At 52.8% G+C, this 24,832-nt stretch overlaps 1 protein-coding gene across 2 annotated transcripts in view; it reads right to left on the reverse strand.

Moving 5' to 3' along the window:
- ZC3H18 (zinc finger CCCH-type containing 18) overlaps positions 1-24,832 on the reverse strand; it is a 51,212-nt gene that overhangs the window by 6,294 nt on the left and 20,086 nt on the right. For both annotated transcript variants that reach the window (XM_012536856.3, XM_004280067.4), the window contains 8 exons: positions 19,975-20,123; positions 19,589-19,681; positions 18,617-18,774; positions 15,898-16,015; positions 14,050-14,312; positions 2,742-2,933; positions 1,889-2,014; positions 65-166 (listed from right to left, as the gene is read on the reverse strand). In XM_012536856.3, coding sequence (XP_012392310.1) covers positions 65-166; positions 1,889-2,014; positions 2,742-2,933; positions 14,050-14,312; positions 15,898-16,015; positions 18,617-18,774; positions 19,589-19,681; positions 19,975-20,123 — 1,201 coding nt within the window. The remainder of the gene's footprint in view (positions 1-64; positions 167-1,888; positions 2,015-2,741; positions 2,934-14,049; positions 14,313-15,897; positions 16,016-18,616; positions 18,775-19,588; positions 19,682-19,974; positions 20,124-24,832) is intronic.

Genomic DNA, 24,832 nt, shown 5'->3' on the forward strand with positions numbered 1-24,832 from the left:
GAAGCGCGAGGCCAGGCCTACGCCCTGCGCCCCTGCCCACTTCCCGGGGCGCCGCAGCACTCACCCTGCTTTTGCGGGAGGCGGAGCCGGCTCCCCCTTGGTTCTGACAGGTCTGTGCGGCGAGGGCGTCGGGGACGGGGACGGGGACGAGGAGAAGGACCGGGACCTATAGGGAGTGAACCGAGGTGAGAGGAGGCGCTCCGCCCGGCCGCACCCCCGCAGGGGCTACCGCTCAGCCTCGGACAGGTCTCGGTCATCTCCTCAGATGCATGTCACGGGGAAAAGAGGTGCCAAGGGGCAGGCAGCACCCCATCAGCCATCACCTGGGAGCCGGCAGGGAGGCCCTGGGACAGTCGGCGGGGCTCGCAAACACAACCTGAGGGGAAGGTTAAGTAGCGAAGAAAGCGCCCCCGACTTTGTGAGAACGGCTCAGCCGTATACAGACCACACACAGGGCCTTCTTCCGTCTGTCTCCGTGTCACCCAGTGCTCACAGAGGGGAGACTCAGGTAAGCCCCCCACACCCTGGATTTCCAGAACCCCCCAATTTATCAGCTGGGTTCCAGGCTTCTTCCCCACAGCTCAACAGCCTTATTTTTCACGTGAAACCACAGAAGGCTTCTCCTGCCACTGATGATCGGTATCTTCGCTGTCTCCCTCTCAGCCTCCTACAGGCAGCCTTCCCCTGGACACCCAGGCACTGCTTACACTCCTGGCAGGACAGCCGTGAGGCCCAGTGCCCACAGCTGGCCCTCTGGATACCCTCAACAAAAGGCTGGCTTTCCTTTCTCACAGCTGTCACTCAGCACAAGATGACATTCAGCAAAGGCAGGCCCAGCTGTCATCTAAGTCCACGAACACAAGAACGTGGCCTTCAGACGCGACAGCTTCAATGATCTCCTTGTGCTGCTCCCACCCGCTCTACGCTGTCCTAGGGTGAGACAGCCTGCCAGGAAGGGGCGCCACTGGGGGCCACAGACCCCGCAGGAGGACCCATCAGTTTACCCAAGAACACTTTGTGACGTGCTCCCCAGGGAAGCGGGGGGCACGTGTGTCTGTGTGGGCCTGTGCGTGGTGGGCATGTGAGCGCGTAGGGGTGGGTCCACGCCCTGCTGCGGCCCCTGGGAGAGCTGCGCCTGTCTGCGACCGCGGAGACAGAGCCACACAGGCGGCCCCCTCCACTCGCAGCCTCCCTCTGGTCCCAGACCTGTCCTGGGTGCGGCCCCACCTGCGCGTCTCAGGCTGGCAGGAGGCAGAGAGGGCGGGGGAGTGACTCTGGGTCCGTGTGCAGGTGGCACTGGGGGCGGAGGCGCACACGGCAGCCTGCACTTGTTGAAAAGGCTGAAGAGGCAAAAACGGGGTCAGTGTTTCCTATTCCTCATGCGAACCAGTGGCTCCTCCCACCCAGGCGATGACCAGAAATTCTCTAATGTTCCAAGCAGTCTGCCTATTTTCAGTGGGGAAATACTCCCGACCCTTCTGGAATAGGGCAGTAGCACCTTCTGTGAAGATGCAAACATTCTGTATCTGAGCCCCCCAAACAGGCGTTGCGCACACTCCAAAATTCTAGTGTGCTGGAATGTGACCCACCACGTTGGCCAGTGCAGGTCCACAGGAGGTCACCCGAGCTGGCGCTGACCCCGCGGCTGCCTCGTTTGTGCTATGAGCACAGCCCAACATCGGTGTGGCCCGTGAGCCCTGATGTGCACCCGTGTTGGTTCCTCAGCCCCTCGCTGTGTGTTCTTCAGAATTCACCAGACACCTAACCTAGCGAGACTCCTCCTCAAGCAATGAGGACCTGGAGGCCCCCGTCAAAGCAGAAAGCTGCCGTCACGCAGGAACCCGGATGAGCCGGCATTGTCCACACCTGCTGGGCCCCAGGGACGCACCTGGAGCGGCTGCCTGAGAACGAGCTGTGTCTGGAAGAGCGGCTGGAGTAGGAGCTGTAGGACGAGGACCGGGACCGGGACCGGGAGGAGCCGGAGCCAGAGTAGGAGGACGACCGCGATGACGACCTGCAGCCCAGGGGAGAAGAGAAGGCGGGGTCTCCTTCCGCCCGCCCCGGCTCGCACACACATGCCCGCCCTCTGGCTGCCTCGTGGACAGACGCTGCTCTCCAGTCCCCTGGCTCGTGGGAATGGTGCTTAGAAAGTAAGACCTGGGTGCTGGGTGTGCTCACTGTCACCGGTGACACAGCTCCCAGGCCCTCGGGGGACAGAGCCAGGATACGTGTGCCCGTGTGTGTAGGTGAGTGTGTCTGACCCGGGCGGACACACGCGTGTGCATCTGTGTGTCCACCAGTGCAGGCAGTGGAAACCCTGAGTCCACAGACACGTCCAGGCCCCGTCCACCTCCGCAGGCCCCTCCTGGCCCTCTTAAGGGAGAGCCCCCACTCTCACCGCCCGCAGCATCCTCACTTGTTTGTGCAGACCTACTACACACACAGATTTCACAGCTGCTGACCCAAACTCAGAGGCGACAGGTGGACCGACTAGACACTGGGGCCAGGCTGCTCTTCTGGTCTTCCGCCCAGCAGCGTCTCTCCCCACGCTGCCCCCTGCCCAGGTCTGTGCTCCACTCTGGGCGGCCTGCACCCGGCTGACACGGCTCCGGGGGGTATGAGAAGCCCCACCAGGGTGAAGTGTCAGTCCTGTCAGCCAGCGAGGCTCTGGAACCCAGCCACGCCACAGCCCCGCGGAGCACAGACGCCGCTCGGTCCCGCTGGCCTCCCTGCCTCCTTACCTGGAGGAATTAGACGCAGAGGCCGACGAGGCTGACGTTTTTCGACGTCGTCGTGCCCGGCTAGGGGAGACCGATACCCCAAGTTTCTTCTTGGGAGACTTGGACCGGCGCCAGGGGTCCTTCCACTCGTCGGCTCTCTTCACCTGGGGCCCGGCAGAGGCCGTCTCCTTCTTTGGTGGCTCAGCCTGACGGCTGAAATCACAGAGGGGTTAGCAGGTCTAGGGCCACCTCCCGGCAGACAGCAATGCCGTTTGGTGAAAGAAACTGAGTCAGAGGAGAGACTGTGACCTAACGGCTCACTCCAGGAATGCCGGACACACAGGGCAGCAGGTGCTCTGTCTATGGGAGACCTCACCTGGAACCAGACACGCGGGGCTCTCTCCACGAGCGGTGCCTTCCAGGGCAGCAGGGTAGCTGGCCATCCGGCGCCATCCTCCCCCAGAACCCCCGCCTTCCCCGCTGCATGGGCTCCGGGAGCACAGGGAGGAAGGGGCCTGGCACGTTCTCTCTAGAGCTGGTGCACAGTGGCCGCACACCAGCACTTAGGAAGCTCAAGGGATTGAGGAACTCCTTGTCTGCAAACGAGTTAAACCCAAGCCTTACGCATTTCCTTTGTCCTCTTAGGTTTAACTCACTGAAAGAACATCGTTTCCCAGCGAGAGGGACGAGAGCAGGACAGGTCAACGCTGTGACGAAGAGCATCAGGACTGAGGGCCAGCGGGCTGGTGACAGCAGGACCTGCTGGGCCCCGTGAGCAAGCCACCGCCACGCGGACTCCCCACGTGCTCACCACCAGCCGGGAACGCAACAAGGCCAAACCGCGCAGGGGAGTGGGAGCAGGGGCCCGGCAGCAGCTCAGCACTGGAGACAAGGCTCAGCTCCAAGCCAGGGTGCCCTGCACCCCACACCAAAGCACCCCTGCTCTACGGGGAGCCAGAGCACAGGGTCCCAGAACAGTTCAGTATGAAGGTTATCTGCTGGCCCTGTGATGTTCACTAATTAAAAAGTCACACAGAAAGTAAAAAGAGAGAAATAAAAACCCCAGGATCTCGCTCTCTGGGGTCAGCCACCATTTAGCACCTCTGAATTTCCTCTCTGCCTCTATTTCATTCCCCGCGATGAACCCTGGAAGCACAGCTGAGACCACCTGGGGACTGCTCCACCCAGAGCTGCCCTCCCTGATGGTGCAGGAGTTCACTGTCAGGTGCTATGTAATTTAGACATTTCTCTACGGTTAGCTGTTTCTGTGTTTAAAAAACACAAAGAACAAGAAAATCACCCTTTATATAAATCTTTATGGGCATCATGTTTCTCCAAGGGCAAACTCCTAAGATGGGGAATCAGTGGGCCAAAGGAGGAGAGCGTTTAACAGGTTCTTGGTAAACTGTCACACACTCCCTGCACGTGAAGCAGCTTGCACTCAGCACGGTGGGGGTGCCTGCTTTCCCTCCCTCTCATCAATTCTGGGCTCCCGTGTAACCGGTGGGGGGCGCCACAGCGCAGCCGACGCAAAAGTAAACCTGAGCCCTGGCTGCTCCGCGCACAGAAATGGGCTCCCATCTGTGCAGCGGCACCTGGCGGCGGGGAGGCCACCTGAGCTCTGGTTGTGTCTTGTTCTTGGCCAGTTTCCTGGGATCGCTTTTGCGTCCTGTATTTCTCCCAGGCCATTGGCTTTCACTTGCGCCGGTGGTGCTAACGCTTGTTACAAGTGTAACAGCTTCTTCCAGGCTCACAGAGCTTTCTCCATTCTAAGCCACACTCGCTTCTACCTGCTCTAGACCTGCTGTCTATTTTAACCCCCTGGTGCACGTTCCTGCCCACTATCCCGCAGGCCAGTGGACCCACTTCCGTTCCAGAATGGCTTGTGGGTGATGCCGTCTCTGGGGCATATAAATTCTTACTCCGAGGGGCTGTGCTCTCCCATTACTCTGTCTTCTCCTATTCTAGAATCTTGTCTGCACACAGGACCACAGCGTTGTCACAATTCTAGATACTCTCAATTTTCAGAGGGTTCTGGGCGTGTCCTGTCTGTTGACCTAAAGAACAAGGTAGCGGTGCCTGTCAGCCCTGCCCCCAACCTGCTGGGCTTTGGGTTAGAGCACTGTCAGACTTAAGAACTGTGTCTTGCCTTCGACTCCCACCTTCTATGGGTGCCAACAAAACATCACAGTTTTATTCAAAAATGGTCCTGCCTTTTGGGACTAGATTTTTAGAATTACATACATTTTGTATCACCAGCATCTACTTACATTACGTCATAACATACAACAACCAACACCTGTTGATATTTTCAGCACTTTTCAATCAATCCACCAACGAGCAAGCTCTACGCCTACTATTTGCTAAGAGTCCCACCCCAGGAACAACACCCAACATTTAAAATCGCCCCAAGGACACACGAAACTGAGGCATAAGATCCCTATAGTCTCAGCCGCAAATGCTGAGCGCCACTGCCCCATCAGCTCCTCAGTGAGTCCTCCTGGAAGTGTCCAGGAAGGGAGTGAAACCCGCCTGATGACTGGCCTGGCCCGGGCCATCCCAAGCAGCTTTCACCCTTACACTTCCTGTGTTGTTCTCATTCTAAAAATGCAACAGAAAGCGGAACACCTTGATCACTACGTTTTTCATAAGTCATCAGAATGGCCCAGCTCTGTCAACCTGTGGCTCTTCTAACACAGGGAGAAACAGACAGAAGCCAACGGTGTGATTCACGATGCAGCCAGGTCAGTTCGGAGTGTCAACAGAGTTCATGAACAATCCTGTTTTGGGAAACTGTTCCTATACTACTGCGGAAGGGCGGGGAAGAGGCAGAGCAGGTCAGCTCCCAACTCAGGCATCGGGGGAGCCGTGACAGAGGATGGGGCCTAGGTCGGTACCCATGACACGCAGCCTGTCCCTCTGCTTTCTGACAACACCCCAGAGGAGAGCCGAAAGAAACCTGGAAAGCCTGGCAGCCAGACAAGCAACTATACTGGACTGCAGTAAAGAGCAGGCGTGCCAGGCTCTCCCCACGGGCCAGCCACCGAAGGCCGGCGCACGGGCCGCTCCACAACGGGAAGCTGGGGATGCACGGGAGGAAACCCGAGGGAGCGGGGACAGCTGGGAGGGGGACGACTGCCAGCCACGCTGGCATCGAAAACTGACAGAACAGATCTGGAATTTGCATTCTGAACAGAGAGGGGGAAACACCCTCTAGGGATCTCCGAGCAGCCCACCCCACCACGGCCACACAACAATCTTATCTTCCAGGCACCTGACCCTTTGTTCAAGGCCACAAGAGAGGGACTCTGAGGAGAAAGGGCCCCCGAGGCCCCGTGCGATGCCAGGGCGGAGGTGAGAGGCACGGCAGGCCACAGCGAGGGTGTCTGCAGACTCCAGCCTGAGCAGCAAGCCCAGTTTGGGGTCAAAGATAAGAAAAGATAAAAAGGAGGAAGGTTCTCTTCTAAGATGGAAGGGTGAAAGAGCGGGAGAGGCACAGGGAGAGGGAACGGGCAGCACCCAGGTGGCTTCTTCCCGACTGGACTCGCTCACGCCTCCCGAGGGCCTTCTCTCAGCCCTTCCCCTCGAAGCTGCTGGCCTCCCAAGCGCTGGACGATGTCGCCCCGGGGCCCGGTGGACGTGGAGCCGTCTCCCAGGGCCCCAGCCAGGACGGCCATCAGCCTGCATGACCTGCCCGGCTGTCAGCAGCCCTCCTCCAGCCTCCGCCAGGCTGGCGGCACCCAGGGTCCCGCACGCAGATGAAAAGGGGACGGAAGAGGCCCCGTTACTCACGCTCCTGCCCCCTCACTCCTACTCCGTTTCCCCAGGGGGCCTGGGAAGGTGAGGGCAGTGCCCAGTGAGTGGCACCTGGGACCACAGGCCTCTTGCTTTAATCCTCAGATATTGAAAACATACTTCAACTCCAACGCGAGGTTGGACTTCAATTTGTGGGCGGGGTCGTGAAAACTTTGTTTCCAAGGTGAGGCCCCATCATTCCCAAGCCCACTCCCAAGCCGCCTTCCGTTCTGTGCTGACCCCAGGCCCCATGGCGTTCCCACTGTGAAGTGCAGCCACGGCCTGACTGCTTTCATATCCACCTGCAACCTGCACGTCTGTAGTTAGGTCAGAACACGTGAGAGACCATGAGTCTTTCCACCTTCTCAGTCGGGCAGTCTCTGTAATTCAGTGCGTTAGGCACGAAGTTAAAACACAGGTACACCTTTCCTCGAAAACACCCCGGGCACGGTGACTTTCTCAGAGCAGGTCAGCAGGTAAGCCGTGACCAGGATAGATTGGGATGAGATGAGAACGATAAAGAAAGGTTTCCTGAGCTCTCAGGGAGCGTCTTTCTTGCTAACAGAAAGGTCAGTGCCGGGGACCTAATCCTTAAGCACGAGGCCCGAGACAGAGTGGAGTGGGAGGTGCCGGGGGACAGCGCGGCAGGGGTCCAGAGCGAGCGTCTGACACCCTCGAGTTAGCAAAGGCAGGCGACACCACCACGGGGGTCTACACAGATCACAGCTCGTGGTGTTCAAATTCCTGAAAGCCACGAATTGCACACATGAGACGGACGGCCCTGAAGGCGGAGCCAGCGCGGCAGGAGCTGAAGCCGGAGCGGGAACAGCGGCATCCAGGGGAACGGAGGGAAGAGCGCCCAAAGCAGAGCGAACCTGACATGCACTTTTGTGCAAAGACAACAGAGTCCCACGGACCGGTCAGAGCAGACCGCAGCGACCATAATCCTTGTCTCCAGAGCAGCGGAAGGCCAGGCGGCCTCGGCCCACGGGCCAGCGTGAGCCGAACGGAGACGCACGGGCAGGGGTCCAGCCGCTGCTTGGTCAACCGTACAGTAACCTCCCCGCCCCCAGGGCCTTCGAGAACAGTGGCTCCTGGCCTGCCCCCAGACCCCCAGGTGGGCACGCTTGAGCAGGGCACCTCCCTGCTTTTGAAGTGACAGCCTGCCGGGCTCCAGCAAGTGTGAGGAAGCGGGGACAGCGCTCCCTCACGAGGACTACTGGTGTCCCGGGAAATGAGAAGCGGGCCGTTTCAACCAAGAGGCACCAAACCTCACACTACACCCAAACGTTCAGTAGACAGCTTTAGAGCTAACAGGCAGTCTGGGCAATCCCCGCAGGAAGGTCCTGGTTACCGTTTCTGTCTGGAATGAAACCCCTCTGCCTGTGCCGAGAACATCCTAACCACCGCCGGCGCCCCACCCGGCAGAGCACAGCCCCTGGCCTGGCTGGAGAGATCAGGAGGGACTTCCCCACCACAGAGCTGGCTGAAAGGTTCTGCTCTAGTCCAGAAACAGCCCAGCCACAGAGTGCGCAAAACGTCTCCAAAGGCCTAATTACGAAGGCAAACCTGGACGAAAGGAGTAGCGCCATCTCCAAACAGCGGCACGGCGTCCGGCCCGGGGGTCTGGAGAAGAGCCAAAAGGAAGAAGGCAGCTCACCAACCACGTGTCTCAGGGCGACAGCTCGGGCAGGTGAGGGGCAGGGGTCGGAGGTGGTGTAAGAAGGGAGCCCTGGGTCCTGCCGGCGCCGGGCGGAGGCAGTGCCCACCCTGCTGTGCGCCTGCCTCCCTCCCTCTCCCGGCCCCAAGGCGGGTTTAGGGAGCTTGTGCTGTTGCAGATGAAACGGAAGACCCATCACCATGCTCACTCTGTCATCATCTTCCCCCACGTACATCCGCAGGACCCACAAGTGAGATCCCGGCACAGACTATGCCCCACTGTCCAGAGCCCCTCACACAGAGGCTGGAGACAAGAGCTTCCCGAGTGGTCTTTCTGGATGAAGCTTTGTCAGTCTCTTGTCTCAGGTGAGAAAAGTTCTTTCTATTCAGCTGTTGATGAAAAATTCCCGGGGGCTTCCCTGGGGAAGGTGGTTGAGAATCCACCTGCCAATGCAGGGGACACGGGTTCAAGCCCTGGTCCGGGAAGATCCCACATGCTGCAGAGCAACTAAGCCCGTGCGCCACAACTACTGAGCCTGCGCTCTAGAGCCTGTGAGCCACAACTACTGACCCCACGTGCCACAACTACCGAAGCCCACGCTCCTAGAGCCCGTGCTCCACAATGAGAGAAGCCACCGCAACGAGAAGCCCGCACACCGCAACGAAGAGCAGCCCCCGCTCGCCGCAACTAGAGAAAGCCCATGCGCAGCAACGAAAACCCAACACAGCCAAAAATAAATAAATAAAATAAATAAATTTATTAAAAAAAGAAAAATTCCCAACCTGTCGAAGGCTAAATAAACAAGCTCTTCTATAAAAGGGAGGTCATATAAAGGAAGCACAGCAGGGCATCTGGCCACCTCCTAAAGAAGTGGTCACTCAGCTATGGCTGATCAAGGGAAAGGAAACAGGAGGCCATGTTGGAAATTGTGCTCTGGTGAAACCCCACCCTCCAGACTGGTCACCGGGCTGGCGGGGCCCCAGCCAGGGTGATCAAAGATGGAATTCAAGACTCCAGAGACCAGTGAGCCAGCCTAACCCAAGTGATGGAGTGTCCCCCGCACCCGCCCCGAGGGTAGTAGGTGCTGGGAGTGGAGACCCATGGGAGCAGAGCTGAGCCCAACAGAAGGAAGCAAACCAGGTCAGAGGCCGGCAGCAGAGCGGATCGGCCCATGAGAAAAGCTGCATCTGATTTTAGGAAGAATTCACGAAGTTTCCTGAACCCTGACCCGATAGTTCAGCCACTTTCTCACTGAGCCCTGCCTCATGGGAGACCCTGCGGCTGTGTAAACGTCAGATCTGGAGGCTGTTCTCACTGTGTTCTGCTGCTTGGGGGCCAGGCCAAGACATGCTACCGCCTTTAAAAAAACCCTCCTTTTGGATCTGCTTGTACTTCCCTGTGGAGAGGCCAGGCAGCCCTGGAATGTGAACACAGGCGCCTGTCCCATGAGCTACAGATGGTCCCTGAGTTACGATGGCTTGACTACAATTTTTTGACTTTCACTGGTGCGAAAGTGTCATGCCCTCAGTAGGAGCTGTTCTTTGAATTCTGCATTTGGATCCCTGCCCGGGCAATAAGCCACAGTGTCTCCATCGGCCACGTGACCACAAGGGCAGACAACCGCTAAACCAAACAACCCTTCTGGACCTAGACAGCCATTCTGCTTTCACCTTCGGTACAGTGTTCAATAAATTACATGAGCTATTCCACACTTTACAACACCTGGCAGGTTAGATGCATTTTCAATGTACAACGGGTCCATCGCGACGTGACCCCTCGTAAGCTGGGTGGATCTGTGGTCACACGCAGACGCAGCTGGCCTGCCCTTCCCCAGGGTCCCTAAAGCCACACTCATGTAGAGATGCCCCTGAGCTGGAAATACAGACATCAACCTGGGAAGAGTCAGCCGGCTCCTTGGAAACGAGCAGGACGTCCCAGTAGGGCTGGGGAAGGCGGCCTGTAGCCGGAGGAAACATGCTCAGGAACTGTGAAAGCACAGGAGTGGACTTGCTCGTGTGGTTCGGGAATCCACAGAGCCACACGCAGTGACACCCGAGCCATCACCTGGAAAGCAGAACGCTCTCCTGTGTCACGTGAACCCAAAACTCACGACGGCATCTGTCAAGTGCTCATGAGCGCTCCCACTGTGCCGGGCCCTGAGACTGCAGTGCCCTCTGGGGTTCCATTCTACGAGGGCCACAGATGACAACAGATAAATAAGCGAGTAATATGAGGTCAGGGGGTGATAAGAGCTGTGAGAACAATAAAGCAGGGTGAGAAGACAGGAATGAGTGGGGTGACCCCTCTGAGCAGTGGGTAAAGCCCTGGAGTCAGGGGCAATGGCAGAGCAAAGATTGGGGCAGAACGCTCACGGTGAACGGTGCAGAGGTGGAACAGCTGGCGGGTACGAACAGAAGGGCAAAGGGCTTCTACCAAAAAGGGGCTTCAAAGGGACCAACAACAGAAAGATCAAAATAAAGCTCTTCAAACACTCAAACGGATATATAAATTTCAGATAACTTAAAGAGCGATTACTGTAACGTAAAAAGATTCATCAAAGTAGCCTTTTAAAGAAAGAACTCTCTCTGGGTTTCCCTGGTGGCGCAGTGGTTAAGAATCCGCCTGCCAATGCAGGGGACATGGGTTCGAGCCCTGGTCTGGGAAGATCCCACATGCCACGGAGCAACTAAGCCCGTGCCCCACAACTACTGAACCTGCGCTCTAAGGCCCGCGAGCCACAACTACTGAAGCCCGTGTGCCACAACTACTGAAGCCCACGTGCCACAACTACTGAAGCCTGCACGCCTAGATCCCGTGCTCTGCAACAAGAGAAGGCACCGCACTGAGAAGCCCGCGCATGGCAACAAAGAGTAGCTCCCGCACACCGCAACTAGAGAAAGCTCGCGTGCAGCAATGAAGACCCAACGCAGCCAAAAATAAACTAATTAAACGAAAGAAAGAACTCTCTCAATGCGTCTAAAATATGACCTACTCTGAGTGTTCTGTAAAACCTCATTTTGCCCAACGTTAGGAAAAAATACAGTAAGTTCAAGGAGGTCAGCTCATTGTAATCCAGAGGATGAAAACCGTGAGATCTGGCGCTGACCGCAAACTAAAATGGAAGATTACAGTCCTGGCATTTACTTTCAGAAACAGAACTGCACACAGGACGGAAGTTTGTCCAAACGAATGGACAAGAATTAGGGATGAGAGCCTTGTTTCATCCACCAAAAAACTGTTAGAACTGATAAATGTATTCAGTACAATTGCAGGATACAAAATCAACATACAAAAATCAGTTGTGTTTTTATACACTAAACAACAAACTATCTGAAAGAGAAATAATCCTATTGATAATCGAAAATAATAAAATACCTAGGAATAAATCTAATGAATGCGGTGAAAGATCTGTACACTGAAAATTATTAACACTGATGAAAGAAACCGAAGAAGACACAAAATATTGAAAGATGTTCCACGTTCATGGATTGGAAGAACTAATATTGTTAAAATGTTTGTAACACCCAAAGCAATCTATAGATTCAATGCAAACCTTACCAAAATTCCAATGGCATTTTTCATAGAAATAGAAAAAACAATCCTAAAATTTAGGATTTAGTTATTCTAGTTATTACTTTAAAATGTATATCTCAGAAATAACTAAATTTCCCTGTCAATTGCATTATTATGAACTTTCATCAAATCTTTAACCGTGGTCATTTTTAAGTCTTTTGTCATTTACAGACAGTTCTGGGTGTACTCTGATGCTTTTGCAAATATGTTCCTATAAAAGGGTTTCATCTTCAAGGAACTGATGGAAAAGACTCTGACAAGTACAGGTTTCTGGTAACTGACTATACTGCTGAACTGAATGAATAAGCATTTTCAGAACTCTAATGGAAAACTGATGAACTCATAAAAGTGCTAACAAAAGATCAAGATAAAAAAAATTAATTAGATGGGACTGAGTGAACTGATGAGGATGATTATAATTTTTGTGACTTTCTGTTTGAATAATAATAAAAAAAATCCCACAAGGACTCAGAGGCAAAAAATATACAAATCAATTTTCACTGCAAAGTAAAGGAGCTGTTACAGTGGGGGATTCCTGGACTGAATGTCAATATTATGACATAGTGTGAGTGTGTTTCGTGTTTTGTAATCGCAACATTGTTGCTTTTGTTGTGGCCATCCATTTACAATGCTTGGTGTCAGTGTATTAAAAAAAAAAATTTGTATGGAACCACAAAAGACCCCAAACAGCCAAAGCAATCCTGAGAAAGAAGAACAAAGCTGGAGGCATCGCATTTCCTGATTTTAAGCTGTACTATAAAGCCGTAGTAATCAAACCAGTATGGTATTGGCATAAAAACAGATACATAGACCAATGGGTGGAATACAGAGCCCAGAAACAAACCCCTGCATACCCGGTCAATTAATATTTGACAAAGAAAAGGCAATTATGTGAGGCTCGTGATAACAAGCCATATTGTGGGAACTGTCCCGCAATGTGTAATTGTATCAACTCACCACATCACACACCTGTAACTCACACAATGTTATATGTCAGCTGTATCTCAATAAAGCTGGAAAAAATAAGAGGTCTTCCTTAAAAAAAAAAAAAGAAGAAAAGGGACATCATCAAGAAAGTGAAATGACAACCTACAGAATGGGAGAATGTAGCTGTAAAGTAGATATCTGATAAAGGATTTGTCCCTAGAAAATATAAAGAACTCTTACAACTCAAATTAAAAACCAAGCGAAGTATCTAAATAGACATTTCTCCAAAGAAGATATACAAACAGGCAACAAGCACATGAAAAGATGCTCCACGCTGTTAGTCATTAGGGAAATGCAAATCAAACCACAATGAGATACGTCCCACAACCTCTAGGATGGCTAGGACCTAAAAAATGGGTAATAGTAAGTGTTGACAAGGGTGAGGAAGAAATCCAAGCCCTCACATATATCTGGTGGGAACGTGAAATAGTGCAGCTGCTGTGGAAGTTTAGTGGCTCCTCAAACAGTTAAGCATGTTTAGCACGTGACCCAGGAATTCTACTCCTAGATACATAGATATCTAAGAGAAAGGAAAACTATGTCCACACAAAGACTTGTACATAAATGTCCACATTCACCGTAGCCAAAATGTCCGGACAGTCCAAGTGTCCGTCAACGGACGAATGGATAGACAAAATGTGGTCCATCCACGTGGGATAGTATTTGGCTATAATGAGGAACAAGGTATTGATAAATCCCACAAAGTGGCTGACGCTTGGAAAACATTATGCTAAGTGAAAGGAGCCAATCACAAAAGACCACACATTGTATGTCCCCATTTATATGAAACAGAGACAGAAGCGGCTGAGTGGCTGCCAGGGGCTGGAAAATGGGGAATGACAGCTAATGGGTATGAGTTTCCTTCTGGGAGACAAAAGTGTTCTAAGATTGTGATGACGGCACCACGACTCTGTGACTATGGTATAAACCACCGAAATTGGACACTTTACATGGGTGCACCGAATGATATGGGACTTACATCTCAACAAAGTTGTAAGACACACAGGACATACACACTTCAGCCAGTGCTATGATCTTCTGGTGAGGACCACGTCCTGGGCTGGCACTCAAATACGTGTTTGCGCCGTTGTTGCCAAAAGGCTGCCCGAAACCCCAGAGCCGGGCCCCCCCTCCGGCCCTGGGCCCAGCGCCTCCTGCCAGCGCACAGCCCAGAGCCAGCAGGGAGGACCAGCCCTCCACCCGGGCCTCCAGCTCCAGCATCCCAGCTCCTGGAGCGCCACGCCATGGCCGCACCCGCCCCGCAGCCCCCGTCCCTGCCCCCAGGCCCGGGGACGGCGAAGGTACGCGCCTCACCTTGGTGGCTGCGGGGAGCGGGCCTTGGGCTTCTCCTTCTCCTTCTCGCGCTCCTTGTCGCGTTCGCGGTGCTGTCTGTCCTTCTCGTCCCGCTTGGCGCGCTCCCGCTCCCACTCCTCCTTCCGCCGCTGCCGCTCCTTGTCCCGCTCGCGCTCCCGCTCGCGCTCGCGCTCCCGCTGCCGCCGCTCCCGCTCCCGATCCCGCTCCCGTTCGCGCTCCCGCTCCCGCTGTCTGTTCTCTCGCTCTCGTTCCCGCTCCCTTTCCTTCGTGGAAAAGCCAAACATACGCACATGCCGCGATTAGCCACTCGGAAGGGGAGGCGCGGGGAGGACACACGAGAGCAGGAGGAGACAGAACCGCCGGGGTGCGGGCTTGTTTCAGCGCTAGAAACGGACTTGAGGCCACATGGCGGGGGGTGCCCTGCAGAGCCTGCCCTTCCAACATCAGCACCCAGGCCGCTGGGAGCTGAGCGCCCTCTCTGGCCTTAGCTCTTGTCGAGGGACGGAGATGACTGGGCTCTGCACAGGCAGCCTGGCCCTGGGGCACCGGGGGACGTGGTGGCAGGGACCCCAGCAGGTCCTGCTCCCTTCGAGGCTGCCCCGGCTGTCACGAGGCGCCTGGAACCGCAGGCCGGCCCCAGCGAGGAGTCTGCTTTGCCTGCCGGGGAGAGGGCACAGCGTGGTCAACCAGGGGCCCCTTCTCACCACAAGCTCACCATCTGATGGGTTCCCCGACAGTCAGCTCCCTTTGCTCCAAAAAACTCACGAATGTGACTTAAGTCGTGGCACAAAAACTGCTAACCTGTTTTTTGTTTTGTTTTTTTTAAAAATAAATTTATTTATTTTATTTATTTATTTTTGGCTGCACTGGGTCTTTGTTGCTGTGCGCGGGCTTTCACTAGTTGCGGCGAGTGGGGGCTACTCTTCATTGTGGTGCACAGGCTTCCCATTGCGGTGGCTTCTCTTGTTGCGGAGCACAGGCTCTAGAATGCAGGCTCAGGAGTTGTGGCACACGGGCTTAGTTGCTCCGCAGCATGTGGGACCTTCCCGGACCAGGGCTCGAACCCAAGTCCCCCGCATTGGCAGGCGGATTCTTAATCACTGCGCCACCAGGGAAGTCCTGCTAACCTGCTTTTAACAGATCTCTTCCAAGTGGCAGCTTCACGCCAAAAGCATACAGTCAGAGACTCAGAGACTGAAGCACATATATTCACAAATCTACTACATCTCAGAGAAGCACCAACAGCAATGGCTGGAAGTGGCCCAGGCAGCCAGCGCATGAGGCGGCACGACCCGTAAAGGGTGGTCCTAAGGAGCCTGAAAGAGTGATGTGCTCAAGAGGGCGGGACACACCCCTTGCCGCTGGCATCAGTCACCCAACCAGCAGCTCCGGTGAAAAACAGGGCAAGAGCACAGACTAACCCAAGGAAGAATCTGTTCAAATCACCACAAAGTTAGTCCATGGGCCCGAATTAGTTCTCCACGAACAGTCAACCGGGGCTTGAAATGAGTACACCACGCCCACACAATTAAGCTCATATAAAGTCCTATAAATAAAAAAGGAATGATTTTAGGGCTTCCCTGGTGGCGCAGTGGTTGAGAGTCTGCCTGCCGATGCAGGGGACACGGGTTCGTGCCCCGGTCCGGGAAGATCCCACATGCTGCGGAGCGGTTGGGCCCGTGAGCCATGGCCGCTGAGCCTGCGCGTCCAGAGCCTGTGCTCCGCAACGGGAGAGGCCACAACAGTGAGAGGCCCGCGTACCGCAAAAAAAAAAAAAAAAAAAAAAAAGGGATGATTTTAACGGGTCCATCAGTGAAGTTCTGACCTACACACGTAAGCCCCACGTACCCGGTAGTTATGGTACGGCTCCGCTTCTGTGTACTGCACCCGGAAATTCTCGTACTGCCCGCCACGCCAGAACCGCTCTATCTCATAGTCGTAATAAGGGTCTGCATAAGGCTCAAGTCTGGAAAAAGAGCAAGTAAAAGTCAAGCTTATCACTTAGGAATATTAATGCAAAAACATTACATAAGATATATGCAAAGATTCAGACACCACATTAAAAAAAATAACACACCACCATTGCAAGGCTGAGTCAATATTAGAAAATGAATATACTAAAAAAAATCACAGACCTACAGAGAAAAGTCACAGGATTACACCTACAGATGATGAAAACGTTTGTGACAAAAATCCAGTACCCCTTTCTCAATGAAAATAGGAAGTGATCCTTTCTTAACGTGATAACATGTTTTTATGCACTTTAGAACTAAAGCCAGCACCTTACTTATCGGGAACAGGGAGGCATTCCCGTTAAGATCCGGACGGGCTGAGGAAGCCCAGTGCCTCTCAGGCAGCCCACCCGTGTGCTGCAGGCACCGCCGTGGTCAGACTACAAGGAGACCCCAGAACCACCTCAATCTGCACATCAAATGATGCTGTACACGAAAAGCCAAGACACGACGGTGAAGCCGATTCAAGTGGCAAGAGGAGCCCAGTAAGGCAGATGCAGAGAACTTAACATACAGAAACCAACACCCTTATGTACAAAGATAATAACCAGTCAGGAGACAGAGGGTACAGAAAACCCCTCTTACCCTAGCAAAAAGAAGGAAACATATTTAGGAACAAAATTCATTTAATCAGAAACGTGCAGAACCTATTTGCAGAAAACTTTAGCACTCTTGAAAGACACAAAAGCACGTGTGAATAAATGAGACCACGTCCTTTGTCTTTGGAAAGGACAACTGAACATCACCAAGAAGTCAGTTAATTTACAAAGCCCTTTGTTAATTTACAAATTTAGGGCAATCCCTGTAAAAATGCTGATGGGATTTCTTTATGCAGCTAGACAACTGATCCTCAGGTTCACACGGACACCGAAACAGGTAAGACTAGCCAAGAAACCATGGGAAAAAAAGAGACACACCCTCCGAGGGACTTCTCTGGCAGAACAGTTGTTAAAGACACCGCGCTTCCACTGTAGGGGGCACGGGTTCCATCCCTGGTAGGGGAACTAAGATCCTGCGTGCTGCACGGCGTGGCCAAATGATAGAAAAGGAAAAAAAGGAAAAAAAGACACACCCTCCGCGACCTCACAACATCACAGATGGCCCGGCCCGTGAAGAAACAGACCCGCTGAATAAAACAGGAGGTCTGGGAGCAGACCCCTGTGCGGGTGATAAAGGTGGGCCTTCAATCACAAGGACAGGACAGCTGACTAAGCCCTGGGAAGACGCAAGAGGAGGCCCCAGCTCCCACACACACAGACCCAGAGGACCTGCACGGGTCCCTGACTCAAACCCTGGGTGGGGCACAGGGAAGGGAAGTGTACACCCGGCAGCAGATGGCCCTGGAGGCTGTTCCAGGGACTTCTTGGCTCCAGACTGACCCTTCCCGTTGGGTAAACTGCTGGGGGAAACAGATGCCCAGAGCTTGCAGAGGTCCGAGGCCCCCACCAGGCCACGCTGCGTCTGTGTGGCCTGCAGCGGCTGCTTTCTGGGAAATTTCTCCCCCAGCATTTGCGGGGTGCTGGCGGGGTGACCCGGGCTGCTCTACCAAGTGACACAGCTGTTTCTCATTCCCAACAGCCAGACGCCTTCCTGACGCTCCCAGCCTCACACTGCTCAGGCAAGCACTGGTGATCTTGGAAACGCAGAGCCAACCCTAGGGTCTCTTTCTCAGCCTCTGACTGTCGTTTCGCTCAGAAATCGGTGGTTGTGCTTTGTAGCAGCAAACCTCCATGCACGGCGTCACTGTGAGGTAAGACGATGCTGGGCCGGACTGCTCAGGAGAGGCCTGGCCCGCTCGGTCCTGAGAGGTGAGCGCGACAAAGCGGCACCTGCCCCGGAGCAGACGTGCTGGGAGCCGAGGGCTGCACCTGGGACGCTACACAGCTCCTCAAGAGCTGACAGGTGTTTCAACCGCATGTACTTCTGCAATTTGTTTTAAAAGACCAGTGATAGGGCTTCCCTGGTGGTGCAGTGGTTGAGAGTCCGCCTGCCGATGCAGGGGACGTGGGTTCGTGCCCCAGTCTGGGAAGATCCCACATGCCGCGGAGCGGCTGGGCCCGTGAGCCAAGGCCACTGAGCCTGAGCGTCCGGAGCCTGTGCTCCGCAACGGGAGAGGCCGCAACAGTGAGAGGCCCGCGTACCGCCAAAAAAAAAAAAAAAAGACCAGTGATAAAATGCCTGGAGGAAACAATGAAGAAACCTGCCATACTCCCGGATTTTAGTGACAAATTTCACAGCTTTTCCTGGTTCCTGGGGAACTTGGGGAAAAGTGGGGAGGACATTCACGGGGCCCCAGGGGCTTTAGGAGCAGCTGTAAAACCTCTCCGAGCCACGGAGCTAAAGCACGTCCTCCCCAGAAGCAAAACAACAAGGAAAGTCAGCTGCAAACTGCCTGAAACGCTCCTGGGGAGGCCATCCTCAGGCTGGCGGGTGGACAGGCCCCAGCGCGCCCTGGGTCACCTCGGCACTGCCGCTGTCCAGAGTCCAAGCCCCACGCAGCTGGGGACACCAAATTCTCTCTCAACAGGAAAGGGAGAGGCAGAGCCGTTCCTTACGCTGTGTCTCTGACATCTCTCGTGATCCGATAGTTCCAATCTCGGAAAACTTCGTTTTCTTTGTCAAACTCCCGTTCATCTTCACCAATGGTCACCGTAAACCTCTTCTCTTCAAAGTCAGGCTCTTGTTCTTTTCGAATAGTTGCTTTTTTTAAAACCTACCATTTTAAGAAGAGAGAAGCCAACACCAGTTACTGTTAGGAAAACAAAGGGGATCCTGTCCCGACTGACCCCGGAAGCCTGGGCTGGAGTGGCAGGAGAGCACGACCGAGCACTCATTGGGGACATGCCTAAGCTCCGCGCTGGGGGTGGACACGGGACCCCACGCACCCTTCTGGGGAACGGGAGTGCCCCGTCCCTGCAGACACAGTGAACCCTGCACTCAAGAGCTCACCCAGGTCTGGGAAGAGGTGACAGAGTGGTGACTCCCTGTTCCCAGTACTGGCACTGAACCAGGGGGCTCCAGACGTGCCCTCAGTGGGGAGGCAGGTAGGTGCGCTCCAGACAGGAGAGGCACCGGGAGTGCGTCAGGGCTGGGGGCGGGGAGCGTGTGCCGAGGGCAGGGACAGCTTTGCTTCAGTCTGCCATCGCCCTGAAGGGAAGGCAGCCCCAGAGCCAAGAAGGGTAAGCCCGGGCACCCGGGCCGGGTGCGGCCTAGAGTGCGGGGGGAGAGGGGAGGCCGGCATAGCACCGCTTCTCCAGGGACAGGACGGCTTCTCCAGACGCAGAGGCCGCAGCGGGAGCACTAACTCTCTGGGGAGTGCTGCCAAGGGGCCGGGGGCTGCAGCCCTGGCTCAGGCACGGCTCGATGCACTGCAAGCCCCAGGAAGACCGTGGGCCGTGTTCCTGGTGGGGCCTCCCTGGCCGCCTGGGCTCGGTCATGCCCTAGCAGGCCTCGGAGAGACAGAAATGCTAGTTGTGCGCAAGGACCGCCACTAGTTTTCTTCTCGGGTTTTCTGCTGATTCCATTACCTCCTTTGCATGCCGGAGTCCTCGTTCCCAAGCACTCTCTGTAGGGGGCTCTGGAGGGGGTGGAGGCAAAATTTCATCAACTACTGGCCCACCCTGTTAAAAAATGAGAAGGGAAAAGTTAAGAGAGCAAGCAAACTTTAAAATCTATACAGAAACGGGGGAGCAAAAACACCAAGTAGAACACCAGCCGGCTACTGCCTGCTCTCTCCTCCAAGCCTCCCTCCGCCCAACCCAGCTGCCCTGAGCCTGGGGGAACTCTACCTGGAGACACCAGAGCAGCTAGAAGGCGGAAACGCCTGCCATACAAGGCGTATTAGCGTGTTTTGAGTCAGAGGGTCACAGAGCTTAGGTGTGATTTGCTAGCAATGAAAGAGGTGTTCACGCACCCACGGGTTGGCAGGCATCAGAGGGTGAGGTCCGAGAGGCGGGGCACCGTTGGGCGGGAAAGGTTCGGCTTTGGTGATGAGGGAGTAGTTGCCCTTGTCGTTGACTCCAGGGTGTATGAACCTGCAGTTCATGCCCCAGGTACAGTTCCCTACGGAAATAAAAGCCAGGTCAGAAGGGGCGCCCGGCCCAAGCGCCCAGGTCAGCTTCCCCCTGCTCCCCCGGTGCTGGGCCAGGCAGCCAGGCAGCGGGCCGAGCGCGGTCGCGGCCACCCCATGAGGCCACAGCAGGCAGGCCTGGAAGGTCTGGGACTGTCCTGCGAGCGGCACCTTCTAAAGGGCTCCCGCAGGGCCCCTGTCCCACAGTCACCATAGGAACACTTCATTTCCCCTGAAACAGAGAAGCCCGAGAGCGCCCTGATGATTGGGATGGCCCTGCCTTGGGGTTTGCTGCTCAGGACACACGCGCCCTGGGGAACCTGCAGGTGCACCGACAGGGTCGTTATTCTGACTCAAAAGTCTGTCCGTACTGAAACAGAAATCAAGCAGAAGCACGAAAATGATCAGAATTCTGCACGTTCATGCCAGGGTGGTCTTTACCAGCTCTGCACATTTGCATTTCTCCTACCAAACCACTTCAGGCTATTTCTGGTACTTAAAAAAATGCGTTAGAGAGCACGGCCAGCACCAGCCTGGGGGCCTGAGGCCATTACCCCCGACTGGGAAAACCGAGAAGTCTCAACAGGGACCACTAGCATGGCCGTGCAATTTGAAGGGGGCGTGGTTCTAGGAGCCGACTCCAGAGCAACCGCTGGGTCGTGCATCGCCAATCGAGTGACTGACGAGCTGACCCCTATTCACGACCGTATTTTTTGCTGCCGCTCAGGCTCAGCAGCTGATACCCAGGCAGTAGCTGACGCAGCCACTTATCAGCTTGGTTTCCACAGCATCGAGCTGAATGAGCCTCCGCTGGTACACACGGCAGCCAGCCTCTTTAAGGAGATGTGTTACCGATACCGAGAAGACCTGATGGCAGGAATCATCATTGCGGGCTGGGACCCCCAAGAAGGGGGGCAGGTGTATTCGGTACCCATGGGGGGTATGATGGTAAGACAGTCCTTTGCCATCGGGGGCTCCGGGAGTTCCTATATCTATGGCTATGTCGATGCTACCTACCGGGAGGGCATGACCAAGGAAGAACGTCTGCAATTCACTGCCAATGCTCTCGCTTTGGCCATGGAGCGGGATGGCTCCAGCGGAGGGGTGATCCGCCTGGCAGCCACTGCGGAATCAGGGGTAGAGCGGCAGGTACTTTTGGGAGACCAGATTCCCAAATTCACCACTGCCACTTCACCACCTCCCTGAATCCTAGGATTCTAAGATACGACAAGAGACATCCCACACTGATGACAAAATTCAATAAATAGTTTGTCAGTGAGGGAAAAAAAAATGCGTTAGAGAGAAAACACATAGACAGCAGTGATAAATTGGGTGTTTATACTTTATAACAAAGAATTAAGAAGGTCAACTTTTAGCATTATTCAGCAACAGAACACCAAGATTATTCAAGAAAACCACTTGACTTTCCAGCACGGGAGGCAAGAAGTCTACATTTTCAAATCAATTAGTGAGTGAATCACTTTTTTAAAATTTAATTTTTTGAATAGGTAATATGTATATAGGCTTAAGAAATAAATATGGCATACAATATCTAAGTGGTTTTAAAAACATTTTCAATTGGTTAGCATGAGTTAAACTGTAAGTCATCTTTTAATGTATATTCACTTCTAAACATGATATTCCATTTGAATGTTTCTGTCAACAAAATACGTTTTTTCTTGTATCATGTAAATTAAAGAGAAATAATCACTTGGTATTTAAAGAAACACTAAATTTTACCTTTTAAACATTATGAATATTTAAACTTATATTAAAACCAACTTAATAATACAATGCTCCAAATTAAATATGAAATAAAGTATGCTTAAAAAAATTGCTTCTCTGAGAATGCAAAAATAACCAACTAACTTTTTAATTTCTAATAGTGTTTGAGAGATCACATATAAGTCAGAGCCTGGGACATATATACTACAGGGGGTTCAAAATCCCAGAGACTCAGAGAGTTTCAAAGAAAAAAGACTATGCAGTCATATCTCTAAATAAAGAATTCCAAAACATCATATACTTCTTCAACGCTTGACTCTTATAAACTCATGGCATAGTCCACACTGCTTATGTAGTTAAAAAGTAACAAAAGCTCATTGTAGAAAACTGTAAGCACAGAAAAGTATTAACAATGTAAACCACAGCATTTCTATAATTTTTTAAAATCTAAAATAAATATGTGGGTAGCAGATAAATGAGTATTTGTGATTCTCTGTTCTTTTTGCATTTAAAAAATTTTCAAAACAAAACAAAAACATCACCCCTGAGCCCACTGACAAAAAGAGCTCGTTCGTTCGTCATGCTGGCAGGGGAGCGAGGAGGCGCAGGTGGATGAGCAGAGCTGAGAGAGGAGGGCGAGAGGCAAGGGCAGGGGCATCGCCCCCGAGACGCCCACCCCCGGGCCCCCGCTCCCAGAGTGCTAAGGTCCACACTGAATGTGTCTGGGCCCCTGGCCTCCAAAGAGAAGGAGGAGACTACTCCAGGAAGAAGTGTGGGCAGTCTACACATGGGCAAGGACAGATGTCCCACACGTGCAGGCAGGAAGAGCAGCAAGAATAGTGTAATCCCACCAGCCTTTTGGAAAGTGAATTTTTAATTGTGCAGAAAAAAGCCTGGAAGGATACACCCCAAACTGTTAGTTTTGACTCTGTCAGCACATATTACTTTCATAATTTTTTTTTTTTTTTTTTGCGGTACACGGGCCTCTCACTGTTGTGGCCTCACCCGTTGCGGAGCACAGGCTCCAGACGCACAGGCTCAGCGGCCATGGCTCACGGGCCCAGCCACTCCGCGGCATGTGGGATCTTCCCAGACCGGGGCACGAACCCGTGTCCCCTGCATCGGCAGGCGGACTCTCAACCACTGCGCCACCGGGGAAGCCCAACTTTCATAATTTTAAAAAGCAATTTGTTTGGAAAAAAAAATTCTCCAGGAAATGGAAGCAAAAATAGATCTACTGGTTTAAAAATTGTATAGTCTTCTGCTTCTAAATGAAACTTCACAAACACAAAATTTATGTGGATTGCAATTGTGACTGGATGACTAAAGAGTCTTACTATTCTGTAAGGACTCTGCGTGGACAGGGATATGAGCCCAAAGGGAACAAGGAGAAAGGATCTGGGAGTTCCCTGGTGGTCCAGTGGTTAAGGACTCGGCGCTCTCACTGCCGGGGCTCGGGTTCAATCCCTGGTCCGGGAACTAAGATCCTGCAAGCCTTGTGGCACGGCCAAAAAACAAAAAAAGGATGCAGCGTGGCAGTATGGTGCGGGGCGCGGTGAGGCACGGGCATGCAGGTCAGCAAAGGCATCCAAGTGCTCAGAAAGGTACTCAGTGATGTTCCCCCATCTCCAGGGCCCTGCACCAAAGGCAGTGGTCCATTTGTGGGGATCGATCGATCAGTCAATCAGTATATCCACCCCCATTTTTTTCCTGCTTGTATGATACGCTCTGTGTTGAGCCCTGCTCTTCTTCACTACACAATAAATATACCTACAAAAAAGGAACCTGCAAGCTCAAAAGTAACAAACCCAAACTCTACCAGTGAAACAGACACATCCACAGAGAAAGCCTACCTGAGTCTCAGCAGAAACCAAGGACCGGAACACAGAGACGACAGGAAAGGAAAACACACCACACACAGCAGCCCAAGGAGCCCAGCTCGCTCATGGTGCGAGGGGAGCAGGAAGTGCCTGTTTCTGCGGGCACATGTGCGAGCGTGGCTGCCGGTGGGTCCAGAAACACTACAGACCTTAAAATTCTGAATGCTGGTCTGACCGGCGTCAGCGTGGCGCCTCCAGATGGCATTCTAAGCCGCATGTCACCACATCTGCAATGCGTCCCACTGCGACAGTGGAAACAATTTTACTCTCTCTCTAGTTCCCATACAAAATGCTTGCTTCACACTAGAATTTTAAACAAAGACTTTCTTATTTCTAAATAAGACATAGTGGTCTTACTTAAGTATTCCTTGGTCCCATTTCCTGTTAGTCTGAACAACTCAGAATAAGTAACAAATATAGAGATTGTCGAAATAAAATGAAGAAGTTTAAAGTGCTTCATGGTTTTTAAAAATTACTTCCTAAAAGGAAGGCAGAATATATAAAAATCAAATAATTAAATCTTAAAGACCAACCCAAGATCTAGAAACGCTTATTCTAACAGGCATAAAATCCAATGAACTGTCGCATACAAACTTTTAATGAAAGAACACAAAAAACTCAAGTACTTTCCTATTTCACAGAGAACGGTGACAGACAATTACGGTCATACTGAGCAGTATTCTGAGATATTTTAACTTCTTAAGGAATACAGTCATTATGGTAGCTGAAAGAATTAAAATAATTTCTGCGCTGCTTCTCTGTGAACAACACAGGCCAGTGGTTCTTGTAACTTTTTGGTCTCAGGACCCCCAAAGAGCCTTTGTAATGATTAGATTTATCGATATCTAATAACTGATTATATTAATTGATATATTTATATTGGAAATTAAAACAGAAAATTTAAAGACATAAAATATAATGTATGTAATTTTATGTTAACAATAGTTGTGAACATAAAAGTTTTATGAAAACGTTTTGAGAATACGTAGCGATAGGAGTAGCATTATTTTCCTTTTTGCAAATCTCTTTAATTGGACATGAGAATGAAAGACAGCTGGGTTCTCACAGACAACTGTGCTCTGCACCCCATCTGCTGT

Source organism: Orcinus orca, chromosome 20 (assembly GCF_937001465.1).
Source record: "Orcinus orca chromosome 20, mOrcOrc1.1, whole genome shotgun sequence".
Lineage (NCBI taxonomy): Eukaryota > Metazoa > Chordata > Mammalia > Artiodactyla > Delphinidae > Orcinus > Orcinus orca.